We start from the raw sequence: 22498 nt of genomic DNA, 5'->3' as shown, positions 1-22498 counted from the left end.
GGGTGCGCTGGAGAGAGGAACAAAGGGCGCGATGAAACAAAATACCAAAACCCGGGATCAAACCAGGGACCTTTAGATCTTCAGTCTAATGCTCTCCCAACTGAGCTATTTTGGCGGTGCGCAGAGCCCACAGCCACCTGCTCCAGCCTTCCTGTGTTGCGGCATGAGCGCACCAAGAGTAGCGGGAGAGTGTTGCAGGAACGTCACTCTGAAGGAAAGCCACCCAGGTGCGCCCTCTGAGCTCTGTCCAGCGCATCTTCCTCGCATGGACTCCTGCCTGCGACTGGCAGGAAACAATTAGCAAGAACAGAACGACACCCCATGGGTGTCTCATGACCACACCTTAGGTTGTGACACGTGCAGGTGTGAGGGGTTGCCGGGCTACTTTGGAGCAGAGCTTGGGCGGAGGGGGGGCAGGAAAGCAGACAAAGAGGTGACACCTCAAGGTCTGCACGATCACAGCTCTCCGCCGCCCCAGGCTTCCGCTCGATAAGCTACTTGACACACCCGCCCCTCCTCACACAGACCGTGGAAAAGCCCCCGAGTGGGAGCGCTCTCTCTTCCTCCAAGGAGCTCTTGGACACGACGCACAGACAGGGCGCGGGGAGCCGCCGCCTGCAAACACGGCTCCAGGAAGGACTCCACTCCGCAGGAGCCGCAGAGCAGAGGAGATGGGGGCAGCTTAGCTCCTGTGCAGAGACCTGAGCTGTTGTTGCTGCGGGCGCTGTCTTTTCTGCACTCGGGGTAGGAGTGAATGTTGAGTTGCCCTTAGAAATGAAGCAGAGCACTTCAACGGCACGGGTGTGTGTGTGTGTGCGTTCGCCCTGGTGATTCTGGGAGACAGATCGAACCTGGGCTAAAAGAGAGGGGGCTTAGCCCTCTTCCATTTGCTAGTTCAAAGTTGTACAACCCATTTGTATCTGCTAGGCGGTGCAGTCGTCGTCCACAAAGAAGGCTTTGAAAAGCGTCAAAGGCAAGTCATTCCGAGTTGGTCGTCTGTGTTTTCCGTTCAGACGCGAAATGCTGAAATGATCTCTCGGCTCCTCGGTTGTCATTTCTGCTCCGTAAAGGAATCAGAGGACGCGTCGGCTTCCAGCACGGTGGGTCGGGACACAATGCCGGGGGTCGGAGAGAGCGATGTCTTCCACGTTAGTATAGTGGCAAGTATCCCCGCCTGTCACGCGGGAGACCGGGGTTTTCTTTCACCTCCTTAGAGAAAGGACTGCCTTTCACTTCTCTGTTTTCTTTCACAGCGTCGTGCACCTTTTCATTGCTCTCGCTTTCAGAGCCTCCGCACGGCACACGACTCGACATCTGGAAGCACATTGAAGTGAAAGCAGGAAGCGCTGCGACATGCACTGTGCGGATCCCGCCACACTAAGAGGTGAGTGGGTCTGTTCGATGCACAAAGAACGCTTTGATAAGCGTCAAAGGCAAGTCATTCCGAGTTGGTCGTCTGTGTTTTCCGATCAGACGCGAAATGCTGAAATGATCTCTCGGCTCCTCGGTTGTCATTTCTGCTCCGTAAAGGAATCACAGCACGCGTTGGCTTCCAGCACGGTGGGTCGGGACACGATGCCGGGGGTCGGAGAGAGCGATGTCTTCCTCATTAGTATAGGACCTGTCACCTGTCCCCACCTGTCACGCGGGAGACCGGGGTACATCAGGACGCGCATTGAAGTGAAAGCAGGATGCGCTGCGACATGCACTGTGCAGATCCCGCCACACTAAGAGGTGAGTGGGTCTGTTCGATCACAACGCTAGGCGAATCCCCAATCCCCTTTTGTGCGTGGCGACAAAAGAAGGCTGTTTCCGCCCGATTTCGAACTGGGAACCTTTCGCGTGTGAGGCGAATGTGATAACCAGTACACTACGGTAACGATGGTAAGACGTGCCCAGCGGCCCAGCGCTGAGCTTCGTCAATGCGATTCAGCTGCTTCCAGTGCCTTTATTGGAGTGCGCTGATTGACCGTGCTCTCTCTCCAGAGACCAGCACGCCTGTCATGGACGGAGCAGGAAAGGCGGCGCCACATTCTACAGCCTTCTCCACGCATACGACAAAATCGGGCTACTGAAGTGGAGAAAATCGTCTCTCCAGAAAGTGCAAATATCATCTTGGAGAGTATAAATCCTATTGCCGAAGGTCAGCCCTGTCTACCAGAGTAACCCTCCCTCCTCCTGCAGCGATGATCAGCTCGTCTCACATGCGAGAAGTCTTCGGTTGGAAACAAGCTCCCCCTCTTCTCGCGCGTTTTGCACATTCGAGTGGTTTTAATGCGGCTCCTTCGTATGGTGTTGATCTTTTGGAAAGCAGGAGGCAAAACTGACACATTCCCATACCGGGAGTATGGAGTTTTCAACCCGGGCCGCCTGGATGAAAACCAGGAATCCTAACCGCTAGACCATATGGGAGCACACAACCCCGCTGTTCTGGGCATCATGCAAGCAAACTACATAAATATGAGAAAACACGCAAAAGAGTTGTCACTCAGAGTGTCGAGGGGTCGATGTATACTGGGGCTCAGTTGAAATGCAACATCAGGACTTTTCCGAATTATGTCACACGAAGAGAGCACAGCCTTTTCCGCCCTGTCACGTGTGTATCGGTAACTCGCCGTGATCGTATAGGGGTCAGTACTTTGCGTTGTGGCCGTCCTGATGTACCCCGGTCTCCCGCGTGACAGGTGGGGATACTCGCCACTATACTAACGAGGAAGACATCGCTCTCTGCTTAGTGTGCAAAACACTTACTTACAGCATTGTGGGTGCTGTGGTTTAAATGCTATTGGTTTGTGAACAGAATACCCTTATCCCAGTGCATTGTGCCACATTAAATAAACGCACGAGAAAAAGAGATTCAGAACGCAAAGCTGTGTCAGTGTTCTGTGTAAAAAATCGGTTTGAACATCACGGGAGCTGTTTTTAATAAGCTGCTGAGTAAAGAATATTGTGGCATTTACAGGTTCTTTTCAGAACAAAGGACGAGTGGAGACGCGATTAACAAACAAGCGCTTTGTTATTAATACTCACACTTTATGAACACTACCATTAAAACTACCAGTTGTACTCTCACTAATGTTAAAATGAATACACTAGTAGTAGTATTAGTTGCTGCCCGTGACGTCACATACACTCTCTGTGACGAATGCGAGACACCTAGACACATACAGTGACGTGCCGGCTGTTGCCGTGGTTACCATACTTATGATTTATAAACACTGGAAAAAATGCATTTAAACTGTTACTTACATACATTTATCAACTTGGAATATAATTTTCTAGCTCTAGGATAGAGTTACCTAAATAATAATATGAATAATCATTGTTTAATTTCGGATTGAACATTATTAACACTAAACGCACTATGGTAATTGATCGATACAGTCTTTATTGACTGTTTTCTAGATATTTAAACAGGGTCAAGAAAAGAATCAGTACTCACCAATCAGTGAAGTTAATCGATTATTCTATGGTCCTTCAGTTGAATAAATTGGTTGTCGATACATAAGTGATCAATAATTCTCCTCCGTGCGCTCCTCGCGCCTTCCACGTTCTCGCTCTCTGATCCCGGCGCTCTGGCTGGTGTCTGTGACGTCACAGCGGTCTTTCTGACAAAGCAGAGCTGGAGGAGACTCCTGTCCGGAGCCCGGGGGGCTTTTCTTACAGATATAAAATCTCCCCCCCCAAAAAAAAAACACACCGGACTGTGAAGAGAAGCGAATCATCACAGTTGGAGAAGGAGAGCGACAAACCTAGGAATAAAATTCATTAAACAGAAAAAAAAAGTTTACATCGCAGATTATTGCGTTACAAAGCGTACCCGTGTGGAGCAGTAGAGGACAAGCACGAGTCCCTGAAATAAGCTCTTTTAAGAGTTTTACACGAATCTTCAGAGTAAAGAAGCCAGGAGGATCAGACTCCTGATCCTGGAGGTTAAAATGTGTATCCTGGTTTTATTTCCACCCAGCTCTCAGTTCCATTAGTGGTCTGATGATTTAAATTAACTGTAAAACTGTTACCAGACTTAATCTAAATTGTAAATTTATAAGACTGGCTACTAATAATAAATATACTGATCAAAGTGTCAATACTGGTGTTTATAAAGTAAATACTGTAGCATTTGCAGGTTCTTTTCAGAACAAAGGACGAGTGAAGACGCGATTAACAAACAAGCATTAACACAAAACCAAACGCAGGATATACACACACATGAGGAGACTGACGAACACGTATACACATTTAGGGTGGTAATTACCTAACAACACACTCTACTTTTACAGGACTACACAGGGCACTAGAATTACTAGGACATTATTTACACAGGTAGGGTCAGTCGCTGGTCATCGTGCTGAACCTCAGACTCTTCCCGGCTACCACTCCCAGCATGCCCAGCGGTACTACGAGCGCCTAGGGGCGCTTCCTCCTCACCACCAGGCGACGGCGTTACAATATATTGTTCAGTTTAAATCAAAATGCTTTACTACTACAAGAGAGAAGTATAGTATGGAGGATGCGGCAAATTTATGATTTCTTGGAAGAAAACGGCTTTTCTTTGCATTCGAAATGAATCGAAAATAGCACGACACACAAACCCTTTGTTTTTTTTTTAAGAGGTTATTTTTTTAAAATGACAAATATAGAAAACGTGTTGTTGTTTTTTCACCTAGAAATTTTGGACCAGGCCGATGTATCACTAGTAGTGGCGCTGAGGTCACTATGGTGCAATTGAGCACTGTCAGACCCGGGCCAGTGACGTAATGGATAACGCGTCTGACTTCAGGTCAGAAGAGTGTAGTTTCGACTGGGCTTGGCTCGTGTTTAAACCATTTACATTTCTGTATATTAATGAACTGCAGCTGAAAGCTCTAAAAAACACGTTGGGTAAATTGCAGTGAACTAAAATTCGCACAAGGCTGTTGACTGCTTAAATAGCTCCGCAGAAGCGCGACTTTGCTCAGTGCTAGAGCGCATGTAAGAGATCCCGGTTCAATCCCCGGTATGTTTAGGTGCTTTATATCCTGTCGAGTGAGAACTCTTCGCTTGTTTTCATAGCCCAGTTTATATAGTTAAATCCCGATACTTTTGAAGTGCTATAATGTTGCTGTGCTGTTTTAACGTGTCTTTTAATGCAGGGGTGCCCAACTTTTTTTAATCTACTTCTTCATTTGCCAGTCCAGCGCGATCTACTGTACCAGTGTGAATCTGAAGCTCTAATATAGGAAAAACAGACTGTGGGCACATCGGTACAATAACGATACCCATCACTAAAATGACAGCAAATAAAAGCAAGTGACTCATGCTACAGTGAACAATTAATTTTCCCCATTTTAGAAAAAAGAATATCCTACCTTAATGTTAACATTGGCACCGAGAGGCTTACTTGAGAACACTTGTAATATTTTTTTGAACGTGTTGACACTGCTAATCATGTCGATGCCATTTTTAGTTTGTCTCTGCAGCTCAACATTCAGCTCATTCAGCAGTTCAGTCAAGTCTGTGAGGAATACTAATTCCAGAAGCCACTGGTCATCCTATAATTGGGCATATTCACCATGTTTGGACGACTTGAGGATTTCCTTGATTTCAGGTAACAGCTGTCTGAACCTCTCCAAAAATGTTTGTTTTTGAAATCTCCAAACAGCCAGTCAACAGCCTCGATAAACGCTTTTTAAATTTCTTCCTGGCTGAGTTTTTCTGTTTAGCCAGGACGCGGCTCACACGGGACGACGCGATGATTGCTTGCTTTACCTCTTGTACTAGACCTCGTGAAACCCGACTGCTGCTAGTTGAATTTGTAATTTAATTTATTTCAACTTTTCTTTTCTGTCACTGACTTTTAGCAGGAAAGTCCACATCATACGTTTTGTGTGCAATTTATAAATGTGGTTCTATATTTTCCTTTTTCGCGTAGGCGCTAGCATTGCAGATTTGAATGCGAAAGTACAAAAAATAGTCATGCTCCCATTTCTTGTGAAAACTGTAAGTTTTCGGTCTCTTTGCTTAATCCTTTTCGCTCAAACACTACAACTATCAAATAGGCAAACGTATCAAACTGTTGGCTAATTTATCACAGCCAGTCTGTTTTGCTCCACGATGCGCTGTAGCGAACGTGGGGTTCGTGGGGCAATAACCAAGAGAAAGTTCTCAGCACACACAACAACTTATTTACGGAGCTCCTGTAGCCTTTTTTTCAGTGAGCCAGCACTCAGGGAAGAGACTTTTACAACCCGTTCGACAAGGGTTAAACACACAAGGGCAGTAAAATGTTTGACATCACATGCACAGATCTGAATGAATGTTTAGGCTGTTGGAAAAAAAAGTAAATACTCAAATAGCCCATTTGTTTTTTGCCATTCTTACAAACGATCGACTGGCAAGTACTCCGCGAACGATTGGTTGGGCACCCCTGTGTTAATACATTAAGCTTTGTTAACATTCAAATGATTTTGACTAATTTCACGTCATGTTCAGGAAAGCAAGAAAAGTTCTTCTGCATTTTCTGCAGTTTGACACGTAGAGCAACATGAGCTTGGAAAGCCGTATTCCTTCTTTTCACAGAAACGGCGAAAACGACAGGTGTTTAAACAGAGGGTGTCCCAGTGTCTGGGACAACGCATTGTGATTTTGTATAAACGCAAATGGTTTCTGATTTAAGCGCAAATGTTCCTCATTTAAACGCAATGCTACCTCATTTAAAAGCCAACAACATTACTTTTTCTCCCTGGCGCTAATAAGCTACCACACATGGAGAAAAGAAAAGAAAATTCATATGTGCATAGGAAGGCAGAATAAAATCCAGAACTGTATTGGTGATATCGATAAACAGGGCTCATGTTCTCAATAAAACGTATTTGTATAAAACATTAAAATTCGTAAATATATATTTTTTAATTATGCAAAGTGTCTGTTAAACCATTCATGAAGGTTTTTTTAGACAAAAAAACACACCATTATATGAGAAAATATATTTACTATATGTGCATTTAATTTCTTTTTTTAACAATTTCGATTCCAAGGTCGATGAAAATTGTTGCCCTGCTTTTTTGTCATAAATACACAAGCTTGTTATGTCTTGTGTCAGAAATAAACTGCATGTAATTCGCTAAAGCAACAAAAAGTAAGCCACAAAGAAGACAAACATTTGCGTTTATAGTGCAATGTCATCTCGAGCCTTTAAAATGACTTTAAACGCAATTTGTTTTTCTCTGTGGCTCTAAGGCTTTGTCATTTAGGTGTGCTGTTTTTTACGTATTGTAAAAAAGTCGCTAAATCATACGAAACATAAAAACTCCTATTGTAAACAATTGACCATTCATATTCCTGAATTTTAAACCTATGGAGTATTTATACTTTGTCTTAGGATTTGTGAATAATACAGAGCTCCTTTTCAAAAGCTGTCAGTACGGTTTAGTGCTTAGGTCTCCTGGTTTTCACCCAGGCAGTCCGGGTTCGACGCTTAGTATAGGAGCGCATCCGTGTTGCCTTCTGGATCTCAAATGAGCAGCTCAGTACAGATAAAAGCCCCGAAGAGCAGCATGCGGAGTGCAAAAAAAAGTATAATAACGATCGTCTTAGTGTGTTAAGAGAGATACATTGCGCGTGGTGGGGAGGTGTGACTGGCAAAGAGTGTTGACCTTCGAAAAAAGGACTCTCGGGAAAATATTTCCACATCCTGAAGAGAAGATTGTCCCCATTTCTCTAGTCGGAACTCCTCTAATGCTAGAGAGCTGTAGAATGTGGAGTCTCCTATCCTGTTCTGGGGGTAGGGTGTACTGTCGTTGCCGTAGCGCGGTGGTTATCACGTTCACCTCACACGCGAAACGTCCCTGTTTTCGCTCTTTCAAACTGCTTGTGGAGTTATTGCATGGACCCATGTTGTCCTCGTGAATAATTATTAAACTAAACAGCCAGCAGCAGTGATATCACTCCTCTTCTTCATTAATTTCCTTAGTGAACGGTCATGTCTGTGTCCGAGCGCCTGGTGCGAATAGTGAGATAAGCCATTGTTTTCCGATATTTTCCAGTGCGGTTATTTATCATTGTTTTAATTAATTGCTTACACTTATATTATAGTGCTTTTCTGGACACTCCCCTCCACCACCACTGTGCAGCAACCTGGAACTCTCTCAGTGGGGAGGAAAGCAGAGCAATATAGCCAATTGATAGAGGGGGATTATTAGGAGGCCATAATTGGTAAAGGCCAATGGGAAATTTACACCCCTACTCTTTTCAGGAAGCACACTTTCAGATTTTTACTGACTGCAGAGAGTCAGGATCTCACTTTTATATCTCATCCGAAGGACAGCGCCTGTTTACAGTACAGTGTCCCCGTCACTATACTGGGGCATTAGGACCCACATGGACCATGGGGTGAGCACCCCCCCTCTTGGCCCCACTAACACCTCTTACAATAGTTTTTCCCAGGAGGTCTCCCATCCAGGTACTGACCAGGCTCACACCTGCTTAGCTTCAGTGGTTTGCCAGTTGTGAGTTGCAGGGTGATATGGCTGCTGGCTGGTTTTCATATTGAACGTGTTACCTGTAAAGTCAAAGTGACACTTTTACACATGAATTTTTCTATGAAAGCAAAGGTTTCACAATATTTATTTTATTAGAATACTAGTAAATCATCTTATTCGCCATGCAATTTCTTGGCCTTCTGACAGGCATGTGTTTTTTAAAGAAACTCTACTGTATAAAAAATAGAGAGGAGCTAAGATACCAATAATGGTTGCAATAATGAGCAGTGTTTTGATCATGCAGTTTCAGACTATAATGTGGCATGATATTCACTGCGTTTATCTGTGTCCTAGTGTCCAATGAAAATACATTGAAAGCAGAGTCCTTGATTCATTTACTCAAGCAAGGAAAGAAATTTGCTTCTTGATAATCTTTAACTGGACCAAATATATGCATTCCCATTTAGTGCTAGGTACCATTAAGGTGTAAAGTGCTAGGTACCATTAAGGTAATTAGAGACCTTCTGTAAGATAATGACATACACTGCACCCAACAGTGGGCTTGAACCTACGACCCTCAGATTAAGAGTCTCATGCTTTACTGACTAAGCAAGTCGGGCACAGATGCCAAATAGACCTGCTGTCGTCAATTTTAAGAGGTAGCTGGCTTATAATTATGTGGTGACCAGGAGTCCAGTGCCTATCACGGTGTGGTGTGTTGATTATTCAATGCAGAGCAAATGTCAGTAGCCATTGAAATTAATGGTTGAAATCAAAAGCACTTTATTCTTTCACACAGTAACAGATACACATATAACATAGGATGATTTTCATACCGGGGTAAAGTAAGCTTCAAGTTCGAAAATGATTTTGGCACGCCTGTAGCATTTTCATGAAACCCAAAGTAAGGCTTGGAAAGGTCAGAATGCCTGCTTAGTGTGTAAAACACTTACTTGCAGCAGTGCCACATTCAATAAAACCACAAGAAAAAGAGATACAAGTGTATCAGTTTCAGGAAAAGGTAATGCACAATGGTTCTATTGGATGCAAGTGAAACCTTTTCTGAATGGAAATCAAGACAAAGATAATACTAAACAATGAATACTAATCATTTTTCTTTTATTTCTATTAACAGGACAGGAAATGGTGTTCCAATATACCAGGATCCAGGATATAACATACTTAGATTTTACAGATTACCATGGGACAGACCTCGAAGAGTTAGTACATTAACAATGGCCAATATAAACACTTAATAGGGAGGGCAGATGGTGAGTGGAGAAGGTCTGTTCACCAGGTAAAAATATGATTCAAGTGAAGCTGGAAAAACCAGGAATGCCGTACAAGTTAAATCCAGTTTGAATCCAAGTAAAGTACGACAATGTATAACATGGTGGGAATATAGACCATATCCGAAAAGATTATCATCCAATTTATCCAAACTCAGAATACACAATGAAACTTATGACAGTTGGCTAATAACCGCTCTTTATAGAAATGAAACTGGACTCATTATGTGCATCACAACATATACTAGGAGCATCCCAGGACCCAGAGTATGAATTAGTACTGATTTTAATTACATCCAGATGGACTAATTTGAAACCTTTTTTACGGACAAATGGACTCGATGGACAATATTATTCAATTAAATGTATCAATGTTATCCAGAGGAAACACTGTTTATATTCAGTGTTTCAATCCAACAGCCTGTGGCTATAAAATACTAACAATATGTCCAACATTGATGACACCACCAACAGATGGACTTCTTAGGGAAGCAATGTTGCATGATGTTAAAATCATTACTTTAGAGGTAACTTATGTTTTAGCTAATGTTGTATTGCAATATAAAAAATGTAATCAATTGTAGAAACAAAACCAGTACTTTACAATGGCTGCAACAAAGCATATCTGTTACAACTTGCCCAATGAGGACCTGACACACACCTCTTCGCATTACAGTGCGAAATCAGTAATCAGACACACCCCTACTCCTGGGTACTTTAACCTGCCTCACTCTCATCTCCCTGCTCAGTATTTGCTTGAACTTCTCGTGATACAATTCAGAGCCTTTTGCTATCTTGATTGCTTCTTGGTTATTCTAGACTTCTGGTTTTCTGACTCGACTTCGGTTTTGGATCTTGTTTTCGGATTGGTCTTTTGGATTGACTTCCTGGTTTTTTTAACTTGATACTTTTTGACTACGGATTATGGCATCCTGGTTTTCGGCTTCTTGTTTTCTCATCTCCCGCATACGGTCCATCTTTCGTCTTTCGTTTAAACAAAGTGTAGCAATATCCACACTAATTATAGATGACCCAATGATATCAAACTTAAATTGCACCAAGAAGTGCTCGGGGAAAAAAAAAAGTTTGTTTGGAGATATTGGAGGTCTCTTTGGAAGTTCAAATTTGGCTCTAATTTCTTGGAAAATTGCAAATAGAGAAGCATGTGCTAACTAGGCATATGCTCAGCAGGCATTGCAAGGTCTGGGTTTAGCAGATAATGAAGAAAATTATTTTTTTGCATGCTGTAAAGCTTAAGTAGAAATAGTGAATACATTAGGTCAAGGTATAGTGAAAAATACAATTATTCATGTGAAAATTTTGCTAGAGATCTATTAAATGCAGTCAAAAGTGAATTATTGGATATCAGATTAGGAGTAGTATCTAAATACACTATTGGAAATGCTTAAAAAATTAGGCTTACAATGGTTCACTGACAAAAATGAATTAACTTGACAGAATTACAACAAAACCCACTACATGAGGTGACACTACTACAGTTCAATTTTTCTTAGTGTTTCCACAAGTATCACATAAGCATAGATACAAGAAAGTAAGGCATTTTGAGAGTTTGCACGATTCCATATAAAGATATATTCCATATTAGATTCCATATAAAGATCAAGTAATGACTCGTGGTAAGAGAAGATCTATAGTAAACAGAAAGCATGACACTGCTTACTACAACTGATTGCTGTACTGAAACTCACCGTTATATTATATGCAGTTGTAATACTTTACAGCCTTTATATAACAATTCTAAATGTATTTCTAGAATTGCATCCCTGTTGGGAACCTCACAAGCAATACAAATGTCAGCCATGCAATGGTGTATCACAAGTAATAGCTTTATTCCATGCTGAAAAGAGAAGAAAGGAAGCAAGTTTCGGCTGTGGAGCATTCTTCGGGTGTCACTGCTGTCAATGGTATATCATGTCTGACAGAGAAACCTATATATATGGGGATCTATTGTGACCGGAAAAGCACACTTCTGCATACAGTTAACAGATGCTTGTGCGAAGGACACACTGTACAAACACCTGTTGTTGCAAAAAAAGAATCTGACACATACGCTGAACAAGCAGACTGTTGTTGCATATATGAAAGTCTGTAGCATGGATCAGCGGTTAGCCCTTAACATATTGATCATAAAATATGTGCTTCTCCAATACCATGTTAGGTACATAGAGGAGATGATTATAACGGTATAAAAGGGTGCTTTTGAACAATGGCAAGCAAATCAGATAGGATTACTCTGACAGTCTGATCTTGGGGAGGCCTCTTCATTATTAATAAACCTCTTTCAATCCTTCACTGAACTGCACTGTGCCTCTTTTCTCTACAACAGTACAGTTGGAGTTTCAGGTTCTTTTAGGTACAAAATTACTGCATAGTATAAATACTCAGATTATAGTTTTTTTTTTTGAGCTTCTAATGTGACTACTCAATTAGGGGACTACCTTCTTTATTATTTTTTTCCTGTTTGAAAAAACAATTCTCCCACCCTTCCTATCCCAGGAAACAAGATGTGCAAATTTGTATATACACACACACCTACTGTATATATTCTCATATAATGTTAAAAAAAATGCCTAGCAAAAAATAATACTAGCCATTTTTGCAATGATTTAATTTAAACTGGGCCGGGTATCACTGTGCTAAAGGTAGAATGGTTGCAGTTGTTAAGTCCAGGAGACGTTTATAGCTTTGCCACTTGGGGCATCTTGTTATATTTTTTAATTCATGTTTCTGATGTTAAAAAAAAGGTCGGGGGGGGGGGTTCCTTTCTTCAATATACTACCCTATAGTTTTGGTGGTATAACAACCACAGGTTTCCCGGTTTCTGGCCTCCACATCAGGACCTGCGCGTCGTTGGCATTGGGCTTCACCATGGCGTTGGGCGGAATGGGCTCGTTCCTGGCCAGGATCTGGGGCTGCTCCTGGGCGGTGGGCTCCAGCAGCTTGGCACGCTGGCCCAGGGATTTGCCGGGGTCGATCTCGATCTGCAGCTGCATCCTCCACTTGATGGTCTTCAGGATGAAGTGCTCCCTGCTGGCCTGGTTGATGGCCACCAGCCAGGTGATGAAGCTCTGGTCCCTGCGGATATTGGTCAGCTGGGGCTGGTTGCTGTTGCTCACGGGCACGCCCCAGGACACACTGGGGTTGAAATTGTCGTCCATGCTGACGTTGAACTCTGTGTCCTTCGTGGTGGGGCCGGTGAAAATGTAGATCTCTTTCTTATTGCCATACCAGGGGTAGTTCACCCCATCAGAGTCACTTATTGCTTGAATTTTACCATCCCTTAAATCAGGGATCTCCCAGCTAGACCTAAAACAAAACACACCAATTAATAGATCAGCATATCAACATGTAACACAGCAACAGTGCAAGTTTGACACTTTCCCCCTTTATAGTAACACACAAGTCTATGGTGGCTGGATTGATTAGCTACTATAGTGTTTCTAATTGGGTCATCATTACTTTGAGTTCCTGAGATCATATTGTTGAAGATTCTGATCACTTATGGATCAAAAACTCACACAAACTGAACTGTAGGAAAAATAGTGAAAATGATTAGAGTAGTTGAAAACATTAATGGTGGCTTGTACCAATTGATGATGCTCATAACATATGGTACTTCCTGAATTTGCCTAAAATATCCAAGGCTTTTGCACAGCAAGAACTAAGGAAGAATTTTCCAGCAGGAAAATGAGTTCCCATCTAACAAGAAAATATATATATATACAGTGGTGTGAAAAAGTGTTTGCCATGTAGGTTTGGATTTTTTTTTCCCTTAATAATAAAAACCTTCATTTAAAAACTGCATTTTGTGTTTACTTGTGTATCTTTGTCTAATATTTCAATTTGTTTGATGATCTGAAACATTTCAGTGTGACAAACATGCAAAAAAATAAGAAATCAGGAAGGGGGCAAACACTTTTTCACACCACTGTATATACACCTGTTTGACCTGTATTGGCTTTAACTGACAGAAGTCATACTCATTCTTAATATCCCATGCATCTGTTTTTGTTAAAAATAAACAGAGGATCGCACTGGTATCACACAAGTCCTGCATCCTCTTTGGAAAACTCTGCAGTACCAGTGATTCAGATGTGGCAAGATTTGTTCAGATATGCCCATGAACGTTTTTGAAAAGTAAATCCATCATCTATCCACACATATTATAACTGCTTCATCCAATTCAGAATAGCAGGGGAGCCTATCCCGGTAAGCAAAATGCACAAGGCAGGATACACCTTAGATGGGACACCAGTCCCTCACACACAGACACACACGAGGGCCAATTTTCCCCAGAAGGCAACTAATCCACCAGTATGTCTTTGGACTTTGGGAAAAAACCCTCCCTATATTCATAAGAAGATACAACTCTATATACACCCTAAGAATTGAACTCAGAGATGGTGTAATGCTAACCACTGTGCCACTTAGAAGTTGTTGCACATTCTGTAATTCCCCCCCCCCAAAAAATAAAAATTGTCAATTATTTTCTTTTGAATCCCCCCCTCGTCCAATTTAGATTCTCCATAGTTTAACAGGCCTGCATTTACAGCAGCTCCTAAAACCAGCACAGGAAAGATATAACCCAGCAACCTTGCAGGAACCTGTGCTTGTCAGAGTTATCTGCTATTTTTCACTTCACAGGCCCCACAGATACCAATGGAGTCACCACTGCCTGGGGGACTGACACGGCTCTCACAGCTGCTGACAGATTGAAATCTGATGATCCAATGGATGTTTTTGATATGCAGGAGACTGAAGGAAATGACCAGCATCATCAGGAAAGCAAGATCATCCTCAGTACCTGGGTCAAGTGTGCAAATACTGTCTAAGAGTAACAAGAGTGCTATGGAGGCTTTTAAGGGTTGTATTGAGAAGAGGCAGATTGGCATGTAGTGGAGGTATGTTTCATACCAAAGCGGGAGAATGCCCAGGGCATAGGACAGTTTAGAACTATATCTTTGCTGAATGTGGAAGGAAAGATCTTTCTGGCAATTGTGGCAAGATGACTTACTGACTACATGCTGCTTAACAAGTACATGGATATATTAGTGCAGAAAGGAGGCAAAAAAAGGAATAGGGAACTAACAGTACTATGGCTGGACCTAGCCAATGGATATGGCTCATTACGACATAAATTAGTGCATCTGACAAGTAAGATGTAAAATGGCGAGTAAGATGGCGCCAACAGTGAAGGCTGGCGTCCTGCAAGTGTCCTGCGAGCATCCATTCGTCCTTGTTTATTTCGTTTTGTTGTTTTTTGTCCTGCTAACTGCACGTACTGTTTGCTCGATGATTAGATATGACCAACAAACACTTATGGACATAAGATCGAATACTGACAAAGTTAAATCTACACCAATAATTACTGCCGACTATGGACTGTGGTGTCTCACCTGTACTGGGAAGAAGACGGCGTCGTAGGAAGAGGGGTAAGCGGGCAGGCGTTCTGGTAATACTGAGGCAGCGGAGCAATCGTGCCCAGCTCCCGAGTATACTTCTTGCTAATGTTCAGTCACAATAAGCTGGATGAACTGAAAGCAAGGCTTTCTTTCCAATGGGACATCAAGAACTGCAACGTGCTGGCTCTTACTGAAACTTGGCCTGACCCATCTGTTCCGGACTCTGCTATCCTTACGACTGACTGGCAGATCTTCCACAGAACTGCCAGAAATATCAATCTGTATGCAGACTATGTTACTGGCTACATCAATAAATGCATTGAAGGTGCATGGTTCCCAGGATTATTGTTCACACATACCCAAATCAAAAATCATGGGTAAATGGAAAGATACATGCCAAACTTAAAGCTAGGACAGCCACTTTCAAATCTAGCAAATTGGATAAATACAAAAAAAATCCAGATACAACCTCAGGAAAGCCATCAAAAGAGCTAAATACAACTGTAGAGTTTATAAAAAGTTTATAAAAAGACCAATCCACACAAGGCTCCTGGCCCTGGCCATGTTCTGAAGTCATGTGCAGACAAGTTGGCAGATGTCTTCTCAGACATACTCAATCTTTCTCTAGCTCAGTACATAGTTCCTTCCTGCTTTAAGAAAGGCACCATTGTCCCCGTTCCTAAGAAACAGAGTCAGGTTTCTAAATGACTACTGCCCAGTTGCACTTACATCAATTATCAAATGCTTCGAGTGGTTGGTCAAAGCATTCATCACCTCCTCACTGCCTGATACACTTGACCCATTAGTATTTGCGTATCGCCAGAACAGGTCAACAGAGGATGCTATAGCCACTGCCCTCCATACTGCCCTCTCACAAGGGGATAAGAAAGGAACATATGTGAGAATGCTGTTTGTTGATTACAGCTCAGCATTCAATACCATAGTGCCCTCAAAGCTCGTCATCAAGGTCCAGGACCTGGGACTGAACATCTCTCTCTGTTACTGGATCCTGGACTTCTTGATGTCCGCAGGTGGTGAGGGTGGGCACCAACATACAGTGGTGCTAGAAAGTTTGTGAACCCTTTAGAATTTTCTGAATTTCTGCATAATTCTGACCTAAAATGTGATGAGATCTTCATCTAAGTCATAGAAATATACAAAGAGAACCCAATAAAACAAATAACACACAAAAGGATATACTTTTTCATTCATTTATTGATCAAAATGATCCAACATGAAATGTCTGTCAGAAAAAGTATGTGAACTTATGCTTTACATAAATTTACAAATGTATGTAGAAATTCAGAAAATACTAAAGGGTTCACAAACCTTCTATGCTCTACCCAGACTCTAAAAACTGGAGCCCCCCCATGGCTGTGTGCTTAGCCCTCTCCTCTACTCCTTATTTACTCATGATTGTGTCGTCAGGCGTAACTCAACTCCATCATCAAGTTTGCGGATGATACAACAGCCATTGGCCTGATCACAGATGGTGAAGGGTCTGCGTACAGGGAGGAGGTTGAAACCCTGGCAGCATGGTGCCAGGAGAACAACCTCTCTCTGAACATCAGTAAGACTAAGGAAATTATTGTGGATTATAGGAACCAATAGGGAGATCACATACCTATTTATATCAATGGGACTGCAGTGGAGAGGGTCAGCAGTTTTAAGTTCCTGGGAGTTAACATCTCAGAGGACTTTACCTGGACCCACCACACCAACATCGTGGTCAAAACAGCACGGCAGCACCTGTTCTTTGTCCGAAGGCTAAAGATGTTCAGAATGCCATCACATATCCAAGCCAGCTTCTGCAGGTGCACTATTGAGAGTATCCTGATTGGCTGCATCACTGCCTGGTATGGAAACTGCTCCACCTGAAATCGCACTGCACCAAGTACCACAGAGGGTGGTGAAGTCAGCGCAGCTCATTACCGGCTGTAAGGTACCAGACATCCATGATATCTTCTCAGCTAGATGTCTTAAGAAGTCCAGATCCATTCTCAAGACCCCAGTCATCCTAGTATCGAAGCATTCAAGGCTGCTAAATAGCCAACCTGCAGCTTCAGCAAATCACTGTAATGGCTGCATGGACATACTGTACAGTTTTCATTGTATTTCTTTGTATTTGGTGTACTGCACTACTTGGACATAATGTATTGCATACACCCTGGACACATAACAGCTCTATTTATATTGAGTTTTGTTGGAGTTCATCTTATTCATATTCTATGTTACTTAATTTAGTCATTTTTATGACCCCCCCCTCGTAGAAAAGGAATTGCATTGCCGGCATGTACTGCTGCACACTGTATTGTTGTGCATTTGAGAAACGTTGATTGAGATACTGGATGTTTACAGACAAGTCACAGGGTCACTGCTGAGCACTGAGCTGAAAATACACTGATTTGAAATTCAACAAACAAACAAACAAACCACAGAAAACTGGACAAGTGTCTTTGTCCTGGTCAGTCAGATAAGTGGCTCACCCACACTGAAACTAACACTGTCCATGCTCTTGGACAAACCGTCCTATCTTTACTGGCTTTAAATCACTGCAGGACTGGGTAAGTGCTGTTTTGACAATAATTTGTTCCCTGGACTTGGACATTGAATACAAGAAGCTCCTTATACAGTATACCAAGATGAGAGTGTCAGCAAATCCTATAAATGCAACGTGTAGTGTGCACAGTGTCACTAGTAGTAGTGACATTGCATATGACTATTTAGAGAAGGTTAAGCTGCAACATGGTAATAAAAAGATTACTGTACGGCAGAACACATTTGTGTACATCTTTACAGTAAGCACTGATTGAATATGTACTGTAGCAGCATTTCCTTTTTTATTACAGGTACATAAAAACAAAAGATTAAATATGTGTCTTTTCGTATTTGCGTCTTCTTCTTTCTCATTTCTCTCAATCCCTTCCCTGTCACTCTTCATTTCAGAGACACAAAAGGGTTTCTCCAGAGGGAAATTTGAGTCCAGGCTACTGGTGCTGAATCTATTAAGAACCATGTTAACAAGTACTCTGCTGGGAAATGTGAAATTTCTGAGAATATTCACATCTTGACTTGTGCCACTGTTTCAGGCGTTTTAATATAGACCTTGTCACTTTCTCCACAGCAATTCTCTTAATTTGGTACTAATCCAGAAACCATTGCTGAGCTCATTAGAGCAGTTTGCAAACATCTCAATCTAGCTGACCATGGCGTAGGACGAATGCAATTAGTTTTGATTAAGAAACTAAACATCAAATGATACATTAATTTTTCCCCCCCTAAATAATACCAGTTTTGAACATGTTTTGATAGGTCCACTTCACAGTCATTAGAGTTCAGTTATTTTACCTTCAAATACAACCAGAACATGTTCCAGCCATGTAGCTACAGTAGTTCCTGGCTAAAGATCATGATTGAAATAAAGGCAAACATTCACAGGCAACTATGAATGGTGAAAGCAGAGCACCATTTCATAACAGCAGTTATGAAAATAACAGCTGACGTAGGATTAATATACTACCTGTTAGTGATCCCTTAGACAGTTCACTGAGGATATAAAATACCTGATAATCTCATACTCTTCAGCAAAGCAAGAGGTACTGGAAGTTACTGAGGAAAGCTTTCAAAAATAAAAACAGATACAAATAAATCCAGCCATTTTATTTCTTAAGATGTGTAAAAATATATTAGAATGTAACTCTATACTTCTATTATATAAACTGTATGTATAAATATTGCATAGTATGAACATGCTAAATGCTAATTAACTTCACTTTTATTTAAGCTGATCATACTGATGGTTACACTAAATCTAAAAGTGAAACCAAAAAGTTTGCTGTCTTGACACATGAAACTTTTTAATTTAGGACTCAGTAAAAGAAATCTGCACCACTTGTGAATTAGCCGATAACACAAGAACACTGCAATAACTCAAGTAGCACTGCCAGCTTGGGGTTCTAGGGGCGCTGTGCTGTGCCATGCTGGAAGTTTGGAAGAAGGTTATACAAACAGTGAAGCTGGGCTCTTCCATACTGAGCCATGTTAACATTAACCTCACAGTTAAGACTATATACAGGGCTGCAAATACTATCCACTAGACGTAGAATTCAGGGAAGTGGGGGACACAGTGCAGAGAGTGCAAGGCAGGACACGCCCCGGACAGGACGCCAATCCATCACAACACACACACACACACACACACACACACACACACACACACACACACACACACACACACACACACACACACACACCAGGGCCAATTTCCCAGAGGCCAATTTATTAACCAGCATGACTTTGGACTGTGGGAGTAAACCCATGTGAACATGGGGAGAACATACAAACTCCACGCAGACAGCACCCCAGGAACTGAACCTTAGACAATGGAGTCCACCATGCTGCCCTGGATTTGATCATTCTGCTTTATTTCTGTGTACAATTTATATTACAATTGTAAAGTAAACATTCTAAATGCCTGGTTACTTTTCCCTTGCTACTTAACAGAACCTTCCTGTACATTATACTCTTTTTCTACCACACAGCCACCAATTAATGATCTACCTCAAAGGAGGAAAGCAGCTCTTGGATGACCAAATACTTGGGTGTAATTTTTTGTACATAGGCCTTGTTTGAAAATTTCTGCCTGCACAGGCAAATTACAAGAAGGAAAAAAGAATAATGTATTTTGCTGTATTTCTTATAAGTTGAATAATAATAATAAATATAATAATTGCTTACACTTATATAACGCTTTTCTGGACACTCCACTCAAAGCGCTTTACAGGTAATGGGGACTCCCCTCTGCAACCACCAATGTACCGCATCCACCTGGGTGATGCGACGGCAGCCATAGTGCGCCAGAACGCTCACCACACATCAGCAATCAGTGAGGAGGAGAGCACAGTAATGAAGCCAATTCATGGATGGGGATTATTAGGAGGCCATGATTGGTAAGGGCAAATGGGAAATTTGACCAGGACACCGGGGTTACACCCCTAATCTCTTTTCAAGAAGCACCCTGGGATTTTTAATGACCACAGAGAGTCAGGACCTCGGTTTTACATCTCATCCGAAGGACAGCACCTGTTTACAGTACAGTGTCCCCGTCACTATACTGAGGCATTCGGACCCACATGGAGTTTCAAAAGTGGGTAAGAGGGGTTTGAAGTAAGGTAAAGCATAACTGCCTGTTTAATTCACCCCTTACTGTCTACATTCAATCAATATAAGGCACAGACTAATGTTAAGGAACAAGTAATACATTTATTACATGCTGAAAAGAATAATGGAAAAGATAGAAAACACAACGTGAGCCTGTCTCTCAATAATAATAATCCAGTGTGTGATCTCCTGTCCCAGCCTGAGGAACAGACAGTGAGCCTGTTTCTCAATAATAATAATAATAATAATAATAATAATAATAATAATAATAATAATAATAATCCAGTGTGTGACCTCCTGTCCCAGCCTGATGAACAGACAGTGAGCCTGTCTCTCAATAATAATAATCCAGTGTGTGATCTCATGTTCTAGCCTGAGGAACAGACAGTGAGCCTGTCTCTCAGTAATAATAATACAGTGTGTGATCTCCTGTCACAGCCTGAGGAACAGACAGTGAGCCTGTCTCTCAATAATAATAATACAATGTGTGATCTCCTGTCACAGCCTGAGGAACAGTGAGCAGTCGTAATAGTTACAGCTTTCCTTATTTAGCTCAGCAGCTTTTATTTCGCCCGCGGCAAGAAGTGCAAGCAACTTGTGAAAACAGATTGGGTTTGCTGTGTTCAACCGGTTTGGTTTCTTCGTTTTGTAAAGCCGAAACGTTGCGTTTAATTTCTTTTTTCAGCATGGAATAAAAGTATTACTTGTCCCTTTGCACCTTATGCATGCTGACGCAGCTACCCACCTGAACTATAGAATAATGTTATCAGACTTGCGTCTGTTCACCAATTTATACAGGCTGTAGGAAGTCAAAAGATTCTGAAACGTTTTTGTAGATACTGTATATTGTAGCAGGTTGTGCTGAGCATTTTCAGTTTTGTGTTTTTATGCGGTAAAGCATTTCTTAGAGGTTACATAGAAACGTGTTTTTATAGGGCTATACATATTTCTTACTGAAGTCTAGTAGATAGCCCCAATAAGCCATTGTATATACAGTATATATAATGTGAACATCAGCGCGCTTGCTAACGCGGTACTTACGTTCCTTCATCCCCGTATTCATTGTAAAACTGCATGTGGTTGCACGCTTGAATCCAGCCCACGGTCCAGGTCTCCTTAGCAGCGATGGGCGGCACCAGTACCCGGGCCGAAGCTCGGAAATACGGGGTTGTGTACCGCAGAGCAGAGAAGGATTCGTAGATGCTGGTGGGATTTGAGTCTATGATAGAATTCACTTCAAGAACGGCAATGCTTTCACGGAAACGTTTGGGAAAACTCTGGCTAGAGCCTATTGCATTGAATATCACTAGAACTCCCAAGAACGGCAACAGACGCATGAAAAACATAGTCACTGATTTTGTCTCCACTCAAGGAAATATATATATATTTTTAAAGAAGGTGTTACGGTCAGTCTTCCTAAACAGAAGATTGGATCCTATGTGGGTTCAGTAGACAGAACAATAACCAGGAACTTCCTCGGTAGTGATTTCGCAATCCGAAAGATTTGCTCAAAAACGGAAAAAACAGACAAGTTCGAATGTTACACAAAGCCGCAATCCGAGAAACGAAATAAAAATACTAAAAGGGGTCCGAAAACAAGAAGTCACTCTAAATGAACAGCCAACAGTAAGGGAAGATCAAAAGTCAAACGCAATACTAAGCGAAGAGGATGAGCGGCGCTTAAATGCATTGAGAGGAGCGGGTGTGTCAGCAAGAGAGCAAAGCGGTAGGTTAGGTGGTTATCGATGTCTCTGCCTACGTTTTGATCGGGACGTCTGGGTCTTAACCGAAGGTCTTCACGGCACATAGCCTAGCGTTATCGCGATGGTTAGATATCCTGTTGCAGTTTCAAATTTTTTACTAGTCTTGAAAAATATCCACTCCCGGCACATGTTCTGTATAAGAAACTTACTGCACGTTTTATGCCAAATCAATATTTCTATACTGGAAAGCTAAGGAGGTCCAGCATTTGTAATAATAATAATAATAATAATAATAATAATAATAATAATAATAATAATAATAATAATAATAATAATAATAATAATAATATTCTAGTTATCAATAGCATTTTTTTATAAATATACAAACAGCTTACTTTACTTCTCTGAAGCAGGTTTCCGTTTCTTATAGCCATAGCATAGTCCATTGCCGCAGAGAAGAAGAG

General features: G+C 41.8%; 1 protein-coding gene across 1 annotated transcript; it reads right to left on the bottom strand.

Moving 5' to 3' along the window:
- Nucleotides 1-11579: 11579 nt before the first annotated feature.
- On the bottom strand, nucleotides 11580-21987 carry LOC148668890 (protein FAM78A-like). Its single transcript, XM_088632568.1, has 2 exons — nucleotides 21373-21987; nucleotides 11580-13075 (listed from the first exon to the last, which is right to left on the bottom strand). The coding sequence occupies exons 1-2, from the start codon at nucleotides 21675-21677 to the stop codon at nucleotides 12550-12552; spliced, it is 831 nt and encodes a 276-aa protein (XP_088488694.1). The 5' UTR covers nucleotides 21678-21987; the 3' UTR covers nucleotides 11580-12549.
- Nucleotides 21988-22498: the final 511 nt, after the last annotated feature.

This window comes from Lepisosteus platostomus, chromosome 5 (assembly GCF_059453375.1).
Source record: "Lepisosteus platostomus isolate fLepPlt1 chromosome 5, fLepPlt1.hap1, whole genome shotgun sequence".
NCBI classification, from domain to species: Eukaryota; Metazoa; Chordata; class Actinopteri; order Semionotiformes; family Lepisosteidae; genus Lepisosteus; species Lepisosteus platostomus.
This window is presented reverse-complemented; position numbering and strand designations above follow the sequence as displayed.

Bases quoted from the DNA above. Each gene is read 5' to 3' on its own strand.
- LOC148668890 (XM_088632568.1), bottom strand. From the start codon at position 21,677: ATGTTTTTCATGCGTCTGTTGCCGTTCTTGGGAGTTCTAGTGATATTC. The intron at 13,076-21,372 runs GTAAGTACCGCG...GTTTTGTTTTAG, and splicing joins GAATACGGGGATGAAGGAAC to GTCTAGCTGGGAGATCCCTG.